We start from the raw sequence: 15,820 nt of genomic DNA, 5'->3' as shown, positions 1-15,820 counted from the left end.
CATTCCTGTTCAAAGGTGCCTTCCACAGGGTCTCAGAGCAGTCAGAACCATGACTAGGCTGATGTAAACGCGGGGAAGGCCAGCAGCCGTGGACAGGAGGGAGGACAATCGCTCCACCCACCACTGTGCACATTTCCCATCAGGGGACTCCGCCATATTTAACAAGCCGGACCCCTCCTTTTGGTGATTACAGTCTCATATGAGTGAATGCTCAAGCTGGAAGCAATTAAGCACAACTTCCTTATATTGAAAAGACAATGCATAAACCCAAGTGTGACCATTCCCCCGTGAAGACTGATGGGCAGAAATGTAGAACCTCAAAGAGTGATCTGCCCATCAGGTGTGTGTCTCAGTGGTTGAGCGTCAACTTATGAACCAGGTCAGGGTTGATTCCAGTCAGGGCACATGCCAGGGCTGCAGGCTCGATCCCCAGTAGGGGGCGTGCAGGAGGCGGCCACACGATGATTCTCTCATCATTGATGTTTCTATCTTTCCCTCCCTTTCTCTCTCTGAAATCAATTATATTTATACACACACACACACACACACATACATACATATATATTTATTTTTTCTTTAAAAAAATTTAAAGACTTACCTGGAAAGAATAAAGAGGTCACTTTTTTTCTTTAAAGTTGATTGCTTGCTACACAAGTCTAATTATAAACATAAAGCATGATTCCACCAAAGCCACATATATAGTAGTCGCCCCTTATCCACAGAGCAATCCGTTCCAGGACCCTCAGCGGGTGCCTGAAACCACAGAGAGCACTGAACCCTATATACAGCTATGTGTTTCCCCTATGCACATCCCTATGATAAAGTTCAATCTGGAGATGAGGCACAGGAAGAGGAGAAAGGTTTACCTGAACACAAGCTCTGCGATACCGTGACAGTCGCTCTGGTAGCGGAGATGACTGCCGAGTGACTAACGGGCGGGGTGCGGAATACGCTGGGCAGAGGGATGATTCACGTCCCGGGCAGAACAGAGCAGGACGGCACGAGATTTCATCATGCTAAGGAGACAGACTCTCACTTCAAAAGTAAAAATTCAGATAAGGGAGAGGGAACTTCTGTACCTTTTTGATTAAGACATATATTTCCCTTGTTAAAAAGAATTCTCTAGAAAAAAAGGATCTGGTCCCTTTAAAAATGACAAAAGTGTTTGAAGACGCTAGAAACGTAAGTACTAAGCCCTCGAAGGGCAGGTGTGAAGGAAGGAAAGTACCGCCTGGTTGGTAACCACAGGAGCTGGCATTCGCAGCTGCTCCCTGTGCCTGGCAGGGCCCTGCTAAGCCCCCGGGGAAGCCCCCGGGGACTCAGTGACAATCTGTCCAATGATTGCAGGAGTCAGTGTCACTGCCATTCTCCTAGGAGGAAACCGAGGCTCATGGGCTCACAGCATGCCCGAGGCCACACACACTAATGTTACAGTCACCCCACACCGGGAGGCCACACCAGGCACCACAGACACCCAAGGGGTCTCCAAGATCTGCTGGGGCCCTCCCCTCTCCGCCCCCACCTGTGGGGCAACAGGAAGGAAACGCAGGACCTGGAACAGCCAGCAGGGCCCGCCCTGGGGAGTCATCGTGGCTCCACAGCAACAGGTAACCTGCACCTACCAGGCACCCCGTTCAAAAGTGCAGCTGTACGGCAGTTAAGAGATACAGGCCTACAGAACCACTTAGCTGGCTGGAGGATTTGCTAGAACACTTTTAAATAACATAAATGGGGAAAGTTATTTATAGAAACAGCTAAAATTGCAGCAGTAATATTCACGCTCAAGTCCTATAGCTACAGGATGTGATCTCTCACCAGTAACCTGTCACCTGCAAGATCAAACTCCTCCGTGCCAGGCTCTGGTCAGCACTAGGGTTACGTGCTGGCCGTCTCTCGTGGAAAGCACTGCCCACGGGACCGCAGGCTCTCCCCGCAGTGCCGCCTGCACGGACCGTCACTTTGCCGGGTGGAGATCAACCGGAGACACCAGAAGGCACCGTGGGTGTCTGCAGTCCTTTCAGTCTTGCTCTGCTCTAAACTTTGTGGTAAGTTTTATAAATTTATATTCATACCTCTGTAGTTTAGTAAAGGCTCCATGTTTACTTATTTATTTTTTAAAAAATATTTTTATTGATTTCAGAGAGGAAGGGAAAGGGAGAAAAAGATAGAAACATCAATGATGAGAGAGAATCATTGATTGGCTGCCTCCTGCGTATTCCCCCACTGGGAATCGAGCCCACAACCCAGATGTGCGCTGACCAGGAATAGAACCATGACCTCCTGGTTCATAGGTTGATGCTCAACCACTGAGCCACACCGGCCAGGCTCCATGTTTATTTAGAAAGTACAACAGATCCATGCTAACCTAGGTTCACATGTTAAGTGCCCAGCCTGTTTTGTCTTCTGGACGAAAAGTATAGTGTCAGTCACCAGTGACTGACGTGGGGCTTAACGTGTTAATCTGTGCAGTCTCTTTAAGTCAGCGCTCTCAGAATGATCAGTAGCACATACTTTAGAACTGGCTCAAACATTAAAAACTGCAGATTCTGCAGGTTGCTAGCGTCACATTGCTAGTGTTAACATTCCTCTTCCCCAACAGAAAAGCAAAAGGTGATCTCATTTCAGCTTGTATTTATTCAGTAAGGTGGGGCATTTTTCATGGTTAATGAACACTGCATCTTCTGTGTATTGTAAGGATTCTGCACTTAATTCCAACGTATGTGTGTGTGTGCATGTGTGTGTGTGTGTGTGACTGGGAGTGGAGGGGGGACACACAGGAAAATTCCAACCCTCCAGTCACATGGTTACCTAGGGGCTTTACAAAGTGACCTCAGTACCACAACAAAAGACTTCTTTGGCCTTCACCACTTAGAAATATCAAGGTTTTCCTTAGCTCTGTGCCAGAACTGGGTATGAAGACCAAATACATATTCTTATTATAAATCACATCACAGGCTGCCACATCACAGCCCCTACTTCAGTAAGGAGTTTAATACTTAAAAATTGAGTTTTTTTAAATATCAATAGTTAGCACCTTTTTATATATGTGGGTCAATCCAGGAAAAATAAAATGTTTATAGGTATTTCTTTCCACTTTAAATGGAAATAGCTTCTTAAAGTAGTATACGGATGCCCGGCCGTGTGGCTCAGTGTGTTGGAGTATCGTCCTATGCACTGGAAGGTCGCAGGTTCCATTCCCAGTCAGGGCACATACCCAGGCTGTGGATTCTATCCCCGGTTGGGGTGCATAAGGGAGTCAATGGGTCAATGTTTCCCTCTCCCTCTCCCTTCCTCTCTAAAATCAATAAAAATACACCTTTGGGCGAGGATTAAGAAAAAAAAGGAAACAGCATAGGGAGAAAGTGTGTATCCCTGCAAATATATCGCCTTCTTCGCTGAGTAATGCCGGTGAGATGCCGCACTCCGATAGCTTGGAGTCTCCGACGTTAGACTTGGATCTCACTAGGGAGCCTGAAGGTTGGTTGCTCTACGGAGTCAGGTCCTCACAGCAACTTAAATGTGTTCAGATTTAGCAAAAATGGGCTGCCCAAGGGACAGTAAGTGAACACTGTGACTTACCAGCCCTGCGACAGTGAGAGTCAGAGCACTTTGTTCCAAGTAAAATGTGATTGACATGAAAAATGGTGCTGTATCTGGGAAAACAAGGATTTGCCTAGGAAATATTTGAATGCAGTTCTGCAGTATTAGTCTCAACACAACTATGATTCAATGCCCTTCATTCCTGGTCAAGGGCACATACCTGGGTTGCAGGCTCAATCCCAGGCCCCAGTTGGGGCGTATGCAGGAGGCAATGTCTCTCTCTCCATAGATACAGGTAGAAAAGCTTATTATTCTGAATAGTACCAGATCTTGCTAATGAGGAACGCAAACAAGTTAGACATCAGCTTGTGAGCTTGAGTTCCGCTGACCGGCCATCAGAGCCTCTAACTGAGCATCAAATGAATAGCCTACACCTCATAGGTTATGTCCAACCTGGCCCCTCTGAGTCGCAGAAAAATTAAGAAATATTTTTAAAATTAACTTTATACGGTTATTTGCTAAGTGGATAGTAGGGCTTGATATAATACAGTAGTAACATCTAGCATTTGCCTACTTAGCACTGAGTGCCAAGCACAGCATCCCTAAGAGGTGGGCGATATCATCATCCCACTTTTCAGATGGAGAAGCTGAGGCACGAGAGGCTGAGTTATTGTCCGGAATTACACAGCGGAAACGTGACTGGGGCACAGACAGCCTGTCCCATGGAGGCACTACAGCAAGCATGTCAAACTCGCCGCATGCTTTCTCCTGGAGGAAGCAGGTACTGCTCTTTAGTTAAACTACTTAATGTGAGTAAAGATCAAAGCCTCAAGTTACAAATTAATAAAAATAAAGACCCTGTTTGTAGCTATTAATTCCCTCTTCTTTCTCGTCCTGGGCAAAACTGTCCCCGAGAGCATTTCATTCTCTGCCTTCCTGGAGCCCCTCAGGTCCGCCTCTGGGTCCCGCAAAGTCTCCGTGGGTGCCCAGCTCTGCAGTTCCTATGGTGAAAAGGGCAGAGGCCATGGCCCCTCTTTCTTAAGTTGTGGTCAAATGACAGGGCCCCTGAGGGAGAAGAGAAAAGCTCCCTGAGGGGTCAGGGGTTCAATCTCTGGTCAACAACAGGGAGGGCCTGCAGCAGCCCCTGTCGGAGGTGTGTGTGGAGAGAAGATGGCTGGCTTTGGTGGCAATTCAAAACAAAACAAAAGGCTCTGGTTCCCATGTTGTCTCAGTTCTGGGAATGCTGACAAATACGTTTCAGCCTCTTCTGTGCACAGAACAAGGCTGTGGAAGAATAACTCAGAATACCATAGCGATGACAGCAAAGTATGTTTTTAGGTCCACCCAAAACTGCATTAAGTGTTTTGGAGCTATTTCCAACAACAAGGAACAAACAGGGCACAGAACTTTTCAAATGCATCCAGCATTTTCACTGTTCGTAACTTAAGCAATGGGGGAGGAGTACAAATCCAACAGTCATCAGCTCCAACCAAAAGGGGAAGTGCATCCACACACATGCTGTACAAGCATGTGTCCGTGCTCAGAGTAACCCTGGAAGGGACCAAGGACGCCGGCATCTGCAGGCCCGTCTTGGAAAGGGGCCTGGGAGTGATATGTGTGCTGGGGGGAAGGGGGGGAGAATGGGTGAAGGCTTACATTTTTTTAAGACTTTCAATTATTGTGTGCATGTTCAACATCCAACACTTTGGAGGCAGTGAAGGGACTAAACCACCAGGGAGGCCCAGTACAGGCTCTGGAATTAATGACCAGCGTGACCTTGAACAACATACATAACCTCCTAGGGCAGTGATGGCGAACCTTTGGAGCTCGGCGTGCCAGCATTTTGAAAAACCCTAACTCTGGTGCCGTGTCACATATAGAAAGTTTGTGATATTTGCAACCATAGTAAAACAAAGATGTATATTTTTGATATTTATTTTATATATTTAAATGCCATTTAACAAAGAAAAATCAACCAAAAAAATGAGTTCGCGTGTCACCTCTGACACGCGTGTCATAGGTTTGCCATCACTGTCCTAGGGCCTCCCTACTCTAAAACCAGGGAGCCGGGAAATAGGGAGAAAATTCTACTATTAATACCAGAACAGAAACTCCATGAGAACATGGCCCTTGTCTGCCACAACGCCGCATCCCTAAGGCCAGGCACAGTGCCTGGCACAGAGTAGGGGTTCAACAAATACTTTCAATCGATATAATTATGCCTGAATTGACCTGAACTAGCAATCGTAGCTCCTTTGAGATCATGTCTATGATCTTAGTCTACCTGTAAGAAAAGAGAACCGTGTGCCAACTGGACCTGGTCCAGGCACAGCTCGAACAGCCAAACAGCATCAGAAGGTCCCCACAGGAGCCCAAAGGAGGCCCTGCCTGGTGATGATGATCCTGCCAAAATGATCACTAACGTAATCAACTGGGCTAAGTTGAGCAAGGAGTTGGAGAAAGCAAAGCTCCCCTGAACTTCAAAGTCACTGAGCATGTTGGCTCCACAGCATGGATTTCTCCCCATCCAAGCCCTCTCACTGCCTAGCCCGGGATCTGGGGAAAGTGCATCTTTCTGAGCCCGTTCCTCATGTGTAACGTGGAGAGATCATCGCCCATCACTCATAAGGGTGCAGCTTCTTTTTGTAAATGTATGTATCATTGTCCCCTTGAAGACCAATGAATTGAATGAAGTAGCTTCCATTAAACCTGAGATCCTTTTGCTTTTTAAAAAAATATGTATTTTACCATGAAAAAATTATATGCGATGGAGAAGAATTATTAGTGGTATCTGAGGTTTCTCACCATCCTCTCCTTCCCTGGGGAGTTCACTAAAAATGCCCGACAGCAAATAAAGCAACACAGCATCGGGAAGGCTCCACGGGTCCCTCCACCACACTCCCCCAAAGGAAGGGGGAAAGCTTGCCTTTCCCTCCCTGTTAGAGGAGCAAGTGAAGGCACCAAAGGTCAAGAGAGCTGACCTTGTGACTGGCCACCGTGCTCAGGAGCAGAGGGAGCTGCAGCAGAGCTGCCCAGGTGCAGAGCTGCCCAGGTGCAGAACGCCCAGGTGCAGGGCGGCCCAGGTGCAGAGCGGCCCAGGTGCAGAACGCCCAGGTGCAGAGCGGCCCAGGTGCAGGGCGGCCCAGGTGCAGAACGCCCAGGTGCAGAGCCGCCCAGGTGCAGAGCCGCCCAGGTGCAGAGCCGCCCAGGTGCAGAGCTGCCCAGGTGCAGGGCTTCCCAGTCCTCGGGACCACCCTCTGATCTTTACAATAACAGGAACATAAGTCAGCCAAACTTTTCCATTGCCTTGTAACTAATTCTCATTCCACCTCCAGGAAGAGAGGGATGGTTATTTCCAAGGCACTCTTAACACAAGCAAGACAGTGGCCCCAATCCTAACGAACTTGCCTAATTTCTATTCTGAGATGTCATAAGAGTCCAGAGCTCTAATGTTCATAAGAAAAAAAGGGGGATTCACAGAACCTACAGCTGATGCTTGAGGAAGCAGTTAATAACTAAGGCACCAAGAATGGGATGAAAAGTATTGATAATAGTAAATATTTAGTAAATACTAATGCTAAGGACTGATTTAAGAACTCTCCACATACATTATGACATTTAAATCCAACAACAAACCCATTTTAAAAATGAAGAGCCTGAGGCTTGGAGAGGTTAATTTGTTTAAACTCATTGGTAGTTAGTAGCAGTTACAGTTAAATCTAAGCATGGATTAAGAAGTGCAAATTGGTTGTTACAAAATAATCATGGGGATGTAAAGTACAGCCTAAGGAATATAGTCAATAATATAATAACTAGGCATGGTGTGGGATTTATTGGGGAGAATCACTAAGTTATATAATATCTGCTCACTGGGGTGTACCTAAAACTAATATAATAATGTATGTCAACAGTAATTAAAAATAAAAAAAGATTTAAAATAATAACAACAAAAATATCTCAGCAAAAATGTCTAAACCTAAGAAGCTTAAAACTCAGCTTTTAATCACTAAAATTTACTTAAACTAAAATAGAAGAATTTCAATATGATTTAAGATAAAGAGATGTCTACTATTGTAACTTTTTTGTTAAAAAAAAATACTATCTAAACTTTCAAAATCAACGTTTGCAATAAGATCCTACCATAAAATGGGAGAAAAGAGTATAAACTTCAAAAATGTGCAATACAGAATGCTTACAACAGTGTCATTTTTTCTATAAAGTCAATTTCAGCACATGCTTATATGTCTAAATGTTGTTGTTTTTAAATCCTCACCCAAGGACATGTTTTTATTTTTATTATTTTAAGAAAGAAAGGAAGAGGGAGAGAGAGGGAAACATCAATTGGTTGCCTACTGTACTTGCCCGTACAGGGGCTCAAACAGGCAACTTAGGTGTGTGCCCTGACGGGGAACCGAACCTGCGATGCTTCGGCGCCACAGGACAACACTCAACACCCGGCCAGGGCACGGCAGTGCCACCGTTAAGTGGAGACCATGCCAAAACCGGTTTGGCTCAGTGGATAGAGCGTCGGCCTGCGGACTGAAAGGTCCCAGGTTCAATTCCGGTCAAGGGCATGTACCTGGGTTGCGAGCACATCCCCAGTGGGAGATGTGCAGGAGGCATCTGATCGATGTTTCTCTCTCATCGATGTTTCTAACTCTCTATCTCTCTCCCTTCCTCTCTGTAAAAAATCAATAAAATATATTAAAAAAAAACAAAAGGAAAAAAAAAAAGAAGTGGAGACCAGTGATAACGAAGACCTGGCAGTGGCGTCTGCAGCCTGAAAGCAATTCAATTTATGCAACTTCGAAGAACAAAAGCGTATTCTTCTAAGAAGAAATCAAAACACATTTTCTGTGGAAAAAAGAAACCACTCTAACAGCATTGCCAAAATAAACCAGGCAGGGGCAAGTCCGATCTCTGCTGCACAGGCCAAGGAGACCAGGCGGAAAGAATCAACTGATTTTGTTTTTTAAGAAGAGAAAGAAAGAGAGAAATCCTGCCCCAGTCTTGATAACGTTCTGTTTAGAAAAATAAGTCTGGTTTCTAGTACCAGCCACCTAATTAAAAATATATATACATAAAGAAACCTAACCAATGAATAGACATATTTTGAATATTTGAATCAATTCTACACTAAAACAGGCACAACAGTAAAATGATTTGGCCAAAAATCCAAACTGAAACAAAAACATTTTTCAGGGAAAAGAAAACCTCTAAACACTGTATTAAATTGCCCCAAAACACGTAATCCTCCTGTCTTATTATATTAGTCATAGTTTAGAGCACATCTTTCAATTCAGTCCAGAGCCAGAGGTTTGGGCCCAGGAGGAAAAGTTTCAGGATCTTGCCTCTTGGAAAATGAAGTTGTTAAATATGCTAAACACTCTTTCTGGGTATGAGAAATATAAAAACCAGCAAGAAAACTTTCAATGAACACATACATTTTTTTAAAGGTCAGTGAATATTCCCTGCGCTCCTTGTTTAGAGTCCACTCTCTGCTGGGTCCTCAGACACGGTCAGTCCCAGGTCCCAGCCCCAGCAGACCCCACCCTCAGGCCCTGCTGAGCCGGGAAGTGTAGACCTCCAGGCCAGGCTGCCTGGGTTGGACTCTAAACTCCCCACATGCTTGCTGGGAACTCTTATTCCATAAATCATGAGCATTCATAGTATTCTCTCTACTTCTGAGTTTGTATGAAAACTTCCATAATAAAATGTTTAATTTTAATTTCAAAATGAATTACCAATGGAGGGCTAGGAAAACGCATTCTCTTCTTGAATCATTCCTGAGCCGATTTGGCGGTGCAACACAAGATGACTAAGGTCTACTGAGAGCCAACTGCATGCCAGACACTCTGTTGGCACTTGCCTTAGTCAGTAAATGTAATATCCTATTCACATCAAGGGAGCAGGGAACAGGCAGTCAAGTACAGTTTCCTAGTGGGGAAGCCAGGACGTGAGCATCTGTCTTCTGATCAGATTCAATGCTCTCTCACAAAATCCTGTGGATGGTTCTGTGCTTTGCAGGGAAATCACATTTAAACCAGTTAAATGAGGCCAGGATGTCAGATGATTAGATCAAATTCCTATGGTCAGGTACATGTGGACTAAGAAAACAGGCTGAGCAATCCTAATTCTCTTAATCTCCCTAAATCTCCAGGTCCTCTCTCCAGGCAGCAGGCCAGGGCACCCTGACAAGGCTCTAATCAGGCTGAGCCTCGCACTTCCTGCCTGAAGGCGAGCTGTGCCTTCTTCCACGTGGTCTGCTCCTTCTCTCCACACACTGTCATTTGCAGACGCACTAAACCCAAGCTCACTTTACAGCTAAGCTGGCTGGGCCTTCCTCACCCAGACTTGCATGGCCAGATGCTTCTCTTCCCGGCCAGATGCTTCTCTTCCCAGTCAGACGGGCCCCCACAACTAATCAGAATGCTTCTCTAATTTACCGGAGTCACTTAGGATTCCAATCCCAACATCTAAGGTCCCATCTACCGTCTGCTGTCTGTCCAATAAAACTGTCTGCAACGCTGGACATGTTCTGTCTGCATTGCCCAATATGGCACACCCTAATTTTTTTCCAAATAGTTTTTATTGATTTGAGAAAGAGAGAGGAAGGGAGAAAGAGAAACATCGATGTGAAAGAGAAACTTTTAATTTCTCGCACTAGAAAGCCTATGCCTACAGAATTCAGGAGTGCATTCTTCCAGAGTACTCCCAGGCCATGACCAACCCCTCGGACCTGGGAGATTATCAAAAGCCACTTCTTCCCCCAACTCAGGAACACCAGAAGTGCAGGAACAAATACTAATCAGCGGCACTGACTGAGATTTCCATGCGCCGGGTCCTGGGCCTCAAGTTATTTCACAGAAATCTCACTGCCACCCTCGGAGCAGGTGACACTATTTCCATTTTCCAGTGAAGAAAGTGAGGCATGAAAAGCCAAAGAACCAAACCCTGGCAGGGTAGCTCAGCATGCCAAGGTTACGGGTTGGACACCTGCATGGGACACATGTAAGAGACAACCAGTGAATACATGAACAAGTGGAACAATAAATCGATGTCTCTCTTTCTCTCTCTCTAAAATCAATCGATCGATAAATAAATTAGTTCTTTTTAAAAAGCCCAAGCACCTTGCCCAGGTCCCAGTGCTGGTGAGTGGCAAACTGGGATCTGAGCCTGGCCGCCTGATCCGGGGCTCAGGTTCCACCTTGCTATTTCCCAGGGCCTCCAGAGACCCCGGCAGTCCACTGCCCACGCCTGCCCTCCCCTCCCTTTGCCTTCATGTCCAGGCTCTCATCAGAGCTCTGGGACCACGATTGCTCCCGAGTCCCTTTTATGTATAATAAGAAACATGAAAAGGATGAATGCTATTCAAGCCAGAACAGAAAGAAAGGAGTAAGATAAAAACTAAGCCAGTATCAAATTAATAGAGGCTTCTTTTTTTAAAATCAATAATGTATCTTCCAAAATTAAAACTGCCAAACAAGAAGCTTTTACTTTTGCTTTGAAATTGCTTTGAAATATTTGGTGGAAAGAGTAACATCCCTATTGGGAGTGTTTTAAAATGATGGTACATTGAAGAAAACTGGATTCCAATTCAATTAATGGAAGAAGCTTGCTCTAGCCTTTTAAAAACCATGGTTTACCTAGACATGATGACAAGGTTACATTTCATTTGGCCTGCATGGTTTTTTAAAAGAAATTTAATATGCTGTTAATGTTTAAAAACCTGCGGTGATTTCACATTTAAAAAGCCTAGACTTCACTTTTTTTTTGCATAAGATCTAGCAACATTAAGTGACTTCTGGCAATGCAAACCGATAAATGGCTCATGTAATTTCTGGTTTGCCACAATCCCCACCACTCCACATTGCCTCTTTATCATGTAGGCCAAGCTCCAGGAGGCACCCAAGTTTGGGGCCTCATAGGAAGCTAAGGACACAAGTGACCACATTCAGTCCTCTCCAGTCCGACCAGTTGCAGGAAAGCATTCTCATTTCCCTGCCAAGTCATTCCTATTCTCCCCCACACCTTAGAGAGGCTCCCAGTACCCCACCCCCACCAAGCACTGCCCCACCCCCAATGCCACCAAAACTACACTCACCTACAGGTGGACACACCAATATCTCCCACGGGAGGATATGGACAAGGAGGCGTGGACTTTGGCCATTGGGCAGCAGCTCCACCACCTCCTCACCCAGCTTCCCAAAGACAGGCCCAGGGCCCAGCTCTACAGAGGACCTCAGCCCCTCCATGGACCACCCACACAGGGACTGCCGGGTCACCATGGAGCCTCCGGCCACAACAGACTGATGGCATCCAGAACCAAACCCTGGCAAAGAACCAAACCCCGGCAGGGTAGCTCAGCAATGGCAACCCTGATTGGCCATCAGTGAGATGGCTGAGATGGGATGGAGGAAGATTTGTAAATAAAATGTCCTCATCTCCATGACTACCAAATGATCATTCTCCATCTCTACCTGTATGTTTTTGTATCAGTATAAATGAAAACATAGTGAAAATAGCAAATAAAATAAAATAATAAAGTTAATATTTTTTCCCTTTCCCTACTCCATTTTCAGGAAGCATATCACGGAACCTAGCCCATCCCCTAGGGAATTACACTTCACCTTCTATAGAGAGGAGTATCTAAAGATACTATTGGAATTCTGTAAGGAAAATTTATCTCTTCTATTTACTTATTTATTGCATTATTTACATCAATAAAACACACACACACACACGCACACACACACAACTACAACTCACCTGCTACTCTGTGCCTCTCCGTTCTCTCTTCTGAGGGGTCACAGGCACCTCGCCATTGACGCTCTCAGTCCCACTGACCGACATCAAACTTCTCCGCTCCTTCTGGTTGGACTTGTGTTCCACCTTCGTAACTCTAAACCTGAGGGGCAGAGAGGGTATGTTTGCTCTTCCAGGAAACACGAATGATGAGTGAATCAAAAACCACCCACCTAGAGGATCCCAAATGAACTCAGCCAAAAGTCAGGACAGCAACAGAAGACACCTCAGTCAACAGTAAATCCCCCTGTCCCTGCCCAACGTCCCGGTTCATTTTCACTCAGCACATCACAGACTATGCTGGGCACTTCACAGAGCATGGAAAATGCATTACAGACGCGGTACCCAAATATCACTCAGCCTCTGAGTTGTGGTTTCTAACGAAGACATGGGCTTTAACATCTGGCTGGAGAAAAACATAACCAGTTTTCAAATTAGACTAATGTAATGACGTAACCAAAACGTCCAACCAGAAACTGCCTTAGTCAAAGATACATTTGTCAGAGGGTCAGCTCTCCACACACACACACACACACACACACACACACACACACACACAGCCATCGAAGGCCCAACTGTGTATTTTATCAGTATCAGTTGGTAATAGGGTTATTGTGCCTAGTTTTCATCTTTTTTTAAAAAAAGCAAATTTGGATTAATTTTCATTAAGGATTATGGAAAAAAATTAAGAAAATTAAAGAAGAGATTTTTCATCAAGATTAAGAAGTTAAAGAAATTTACTCAATTTGACTGTTTTTCCATTTCTAGTCTATTGTCACGAAATCCCTAAGGTCTTTCTCATAATAACTTCTCTCTAGTTCTGGCCTTAAGTACCCTTAAAAGTATCTCGAATAAACTCTTCTTTGTCCAAAATGAGATCACCCGCCATCAGGAGGAGAGGCTGAGGAAGTGAAGGAGGACAGGGGAAGGTGTCACCAGAACTCTATTCTGTCGCACTGTAACATGTTAAGTAACCCATGCTGACGTCCCTAGCATTCTGCATCCCAGAAGGAGACTTGCACTGGGGGCATTTAATTGAATCAGAGTTGAAAATTTCAGCAGATTTTCCTTTAAAGCAAACAACATTCGCTTTAACCAAGCAAGCTACAGGTTCTGGTCGCATTCCACATTCATAAACTCCCATGACTCTGCTTCTTAATAAAGCAGCGTGGTCATGGGTTGCACTGTTTTGCTGGAAGTGGCAGACAGCCCAGCAGTCTACCCCTCATTGCTGGTGCAACACATGATGAAATTCAATCGAATTAAACAAACAGTAATAACAGCCAACATTTCTTGGGTGCATTGTAAGTGCCAAAAACTGGCCTAAAACTTCTACATGAATCATCCTATTTCGTCTCACAGCAACCCAATGAGGTGAGTGTTACTGTCATTCCCAATTTATGAAGGGGGAAATGAGGCACAGAGAGAAGCAAGCGCTTTTATGTTGTGGTGCCGAGACTCAAACAAGGGAGATACAATGCGTCCAGGCTACGCTTCCCAGTCTGTCAGTAGAGAAAGAAGGGTCATAGATGCCCTACTGTAACTTTGCTCGGTGTCTGCGGGGCCTGGTCCAGCACACACGCTCTTAACCGATGTGGCAGTAGCAGTGCAGTTCCCGCAGGGACTCAAAACCAAAACCGCAGACACCGCCAAAATGCTCGACACATAGTCAAGCTGTTCATTACTTGGACTGCAAGATCCACATCACATATGCGTCACAAGTAAATGGTACTTTAGGGCTCAGGTGAGGTGAGCGCAAAGAAAACAGTCTCGGGAATGCACATGGAACCGACGTGTGGACTCCTGGCCTGGCCGGGAGGTGTGGCCGAGTGACTGAGCTCTAGACAGTGGAATGCGAGTGGAAGGAAATGTGCCATTTCCAGGCCCATCTCACTGACACCTCTTAGGAGCGGTCCTCCGGCACTTCCTCCTCCTGCTAGCGAGCCTGGCAGAGCGCCAATGGAGAAGCTGGGGGCTCTGGGTGACTGCTTGAAGAGCCACCCACCGACCTTTCGATCTCCACACAGGAAACAGAAACTTCTATTCTGCAAGTAGTTCGGATTGGGCTTTTTTTCCCCCATCACCATTTATCCCCTCTCGCCCTCTTCCACCTCTACCCTGCAATCACCACACTGTTTCCATGTCCATGGGTTCTCTTTTTTATTACAGCAAGTGTGTGTGTCAACTTTACATGACAACTTGACCGGGTAAAACCGTTATTTCTTGGTGTGTCTGGGAGGGTGTTTCCGAACATGTTAGCATTTGCATTTGTAGTCTGAGGGAGGATCACCCTCCCCAGTGCGGGTGGTCATCGAGGCTGAATTTGCTCTTTTTGCTGGAGCTGGGCCAGGTGTCTCTCCTGCCCTCGACATCAGCCTACTGGTCCCCAGGCCTTCAGGCTGGGATGGGGCCGACACCATCAGCCCCCCCAGGCCCTCGGGCCTTTAGCCTTGGACTGAACTACACCACCAGCTTTCCTGGGTCTCCAGCTCCCAGCCAGCAGCTCAAGGGACTTCTTGGCCTCTATAACCACATGAGCCAATTCCTATACTAAATCTCCACTTATTTCTATTTATATCTATCTTCTTGGTTTTGCTTCTCTGAAGAACCCTAATACAGCAAGTAATTAGTTTTTTAGCTCAATTAATACAGCTGACATCTGATCTAGCAATAGCCGCCTCTTAGGATTCCTCTGCTGTTAGAAAAATATAGGACTCAGACCTGAAAACTCCTAAAAAGTCCAGAGACATGACTCCATCCAGGCTAAGGAGAACAGCTCAGTACAGATCCGCACAGCACAGCAACCGTTACACACCCCCAAAGCCTCCACAGGAATCTCACCTGCCCACAGAGAGGACCGTGACCTCCCCTTGGCGTCTCGGGCGGCCCTCTTTGGACTTGTTGGTCGGTTTTATGAAGTGCCACCTCTTGTGTCTGCACCGCTGACACACATCTCTCTCGACAGCACCGCCCACTGTGTGCAGATGGTGGCCACAGATGTGCTTCCCTGGCGTGCCACCTGGTGACAAGGGCCCGGGGCTCACGGGCGGGCTCCCAGGAGTGCTGGGGGTCACGGGGCTAAGATGGGAAGGAAAGAAAAGGGTAGAAATGGTTACTTAAAAGAAACACCAGCTAAGGCAGTGGTTCTCAACCTTTTGGCCCTTTAAATACAGTTCCTCATGTTGTGACCCAACCATAAAATTATTTTCGTTGCTACTTCATAACTGTAATGTTGCTACTGTTATGAATCGTCATGTAAATATCTGATATGCAGGATGGTCTTAGGCGACCCCTGTGAAAGGGTCGTTCCACTGCCAAAGGGGTTGCGAACCACAGGTTGAGAACCGCTGAGCTAAGGCAATCTCTCCCCCTGCTACATAAGAAGCAGGTTTGAATCAAAAGAAAAAAAATGCCTCTTCCTATTAAACAAATGAGCTTTGTGTACTAGTTTTAGGCAGCAAATTCCTCTTAGGAC

At 45.8% G+C, this 15,820-nt stretch overlaps 1 protein-coding gene across 4 annotated transcripts in view; it reads right to left on the bottom strand.

The window, feature by feature from the left end:
* Window positions 1-15,820, bottom strand: part of RELL1 (RELT like 1) — a 76,523-nt gene that overhangs the window by 5,380 nt on the left and 55,323 nt on the right. For 3 of the 4 annotated variants that reach the window (XM_059673602.1, XM_059673591.1, XM_059673611.1), the window contains exons 5-6: window positions 15,187-15,423; window positions 12,310-12,448 (exon numbers count right to left, since the gene is read on the bottom strand). In XM_059673602.1, coding sequence (XP_059529585.1) covers window positions 12,313-12,448; window positions 15,187-15,423 — 373 coding nt within the window. In that variant the 3' untranslated portion in view covers window positions 12,310-12,312. Of the gene's footprint in view, window positions 1-866; window positions 1,017-12,309; window positions 12,449-15,186; window positions 15,424-15,820 lie in introns of all 4 variants that reach the window. The other variant, XR_009449792.1, reaches the window with a different exon arrangement.

The sequence above is a fragment of the Myotis daubentonii genome, chromosome 1 (assembly GCF_963259705.1).
Source record: "Myotis daubentonii chromosome 1, mMyoDau2.1, whole genome shotgun sequence".
NCBI classification, from domain to species: domain Eukaryota; kingdom Metazoa; phylum Chordata; class Mammalia; order Chiroptera; family Vespertilionidae; genus Myotis; species Myotis daubentonii.
The sequence above is the reverse complement of the archived record's forward strand: the minus strand, read 5'-3'. Positions and strand labels throughout refer to the sequence as shown.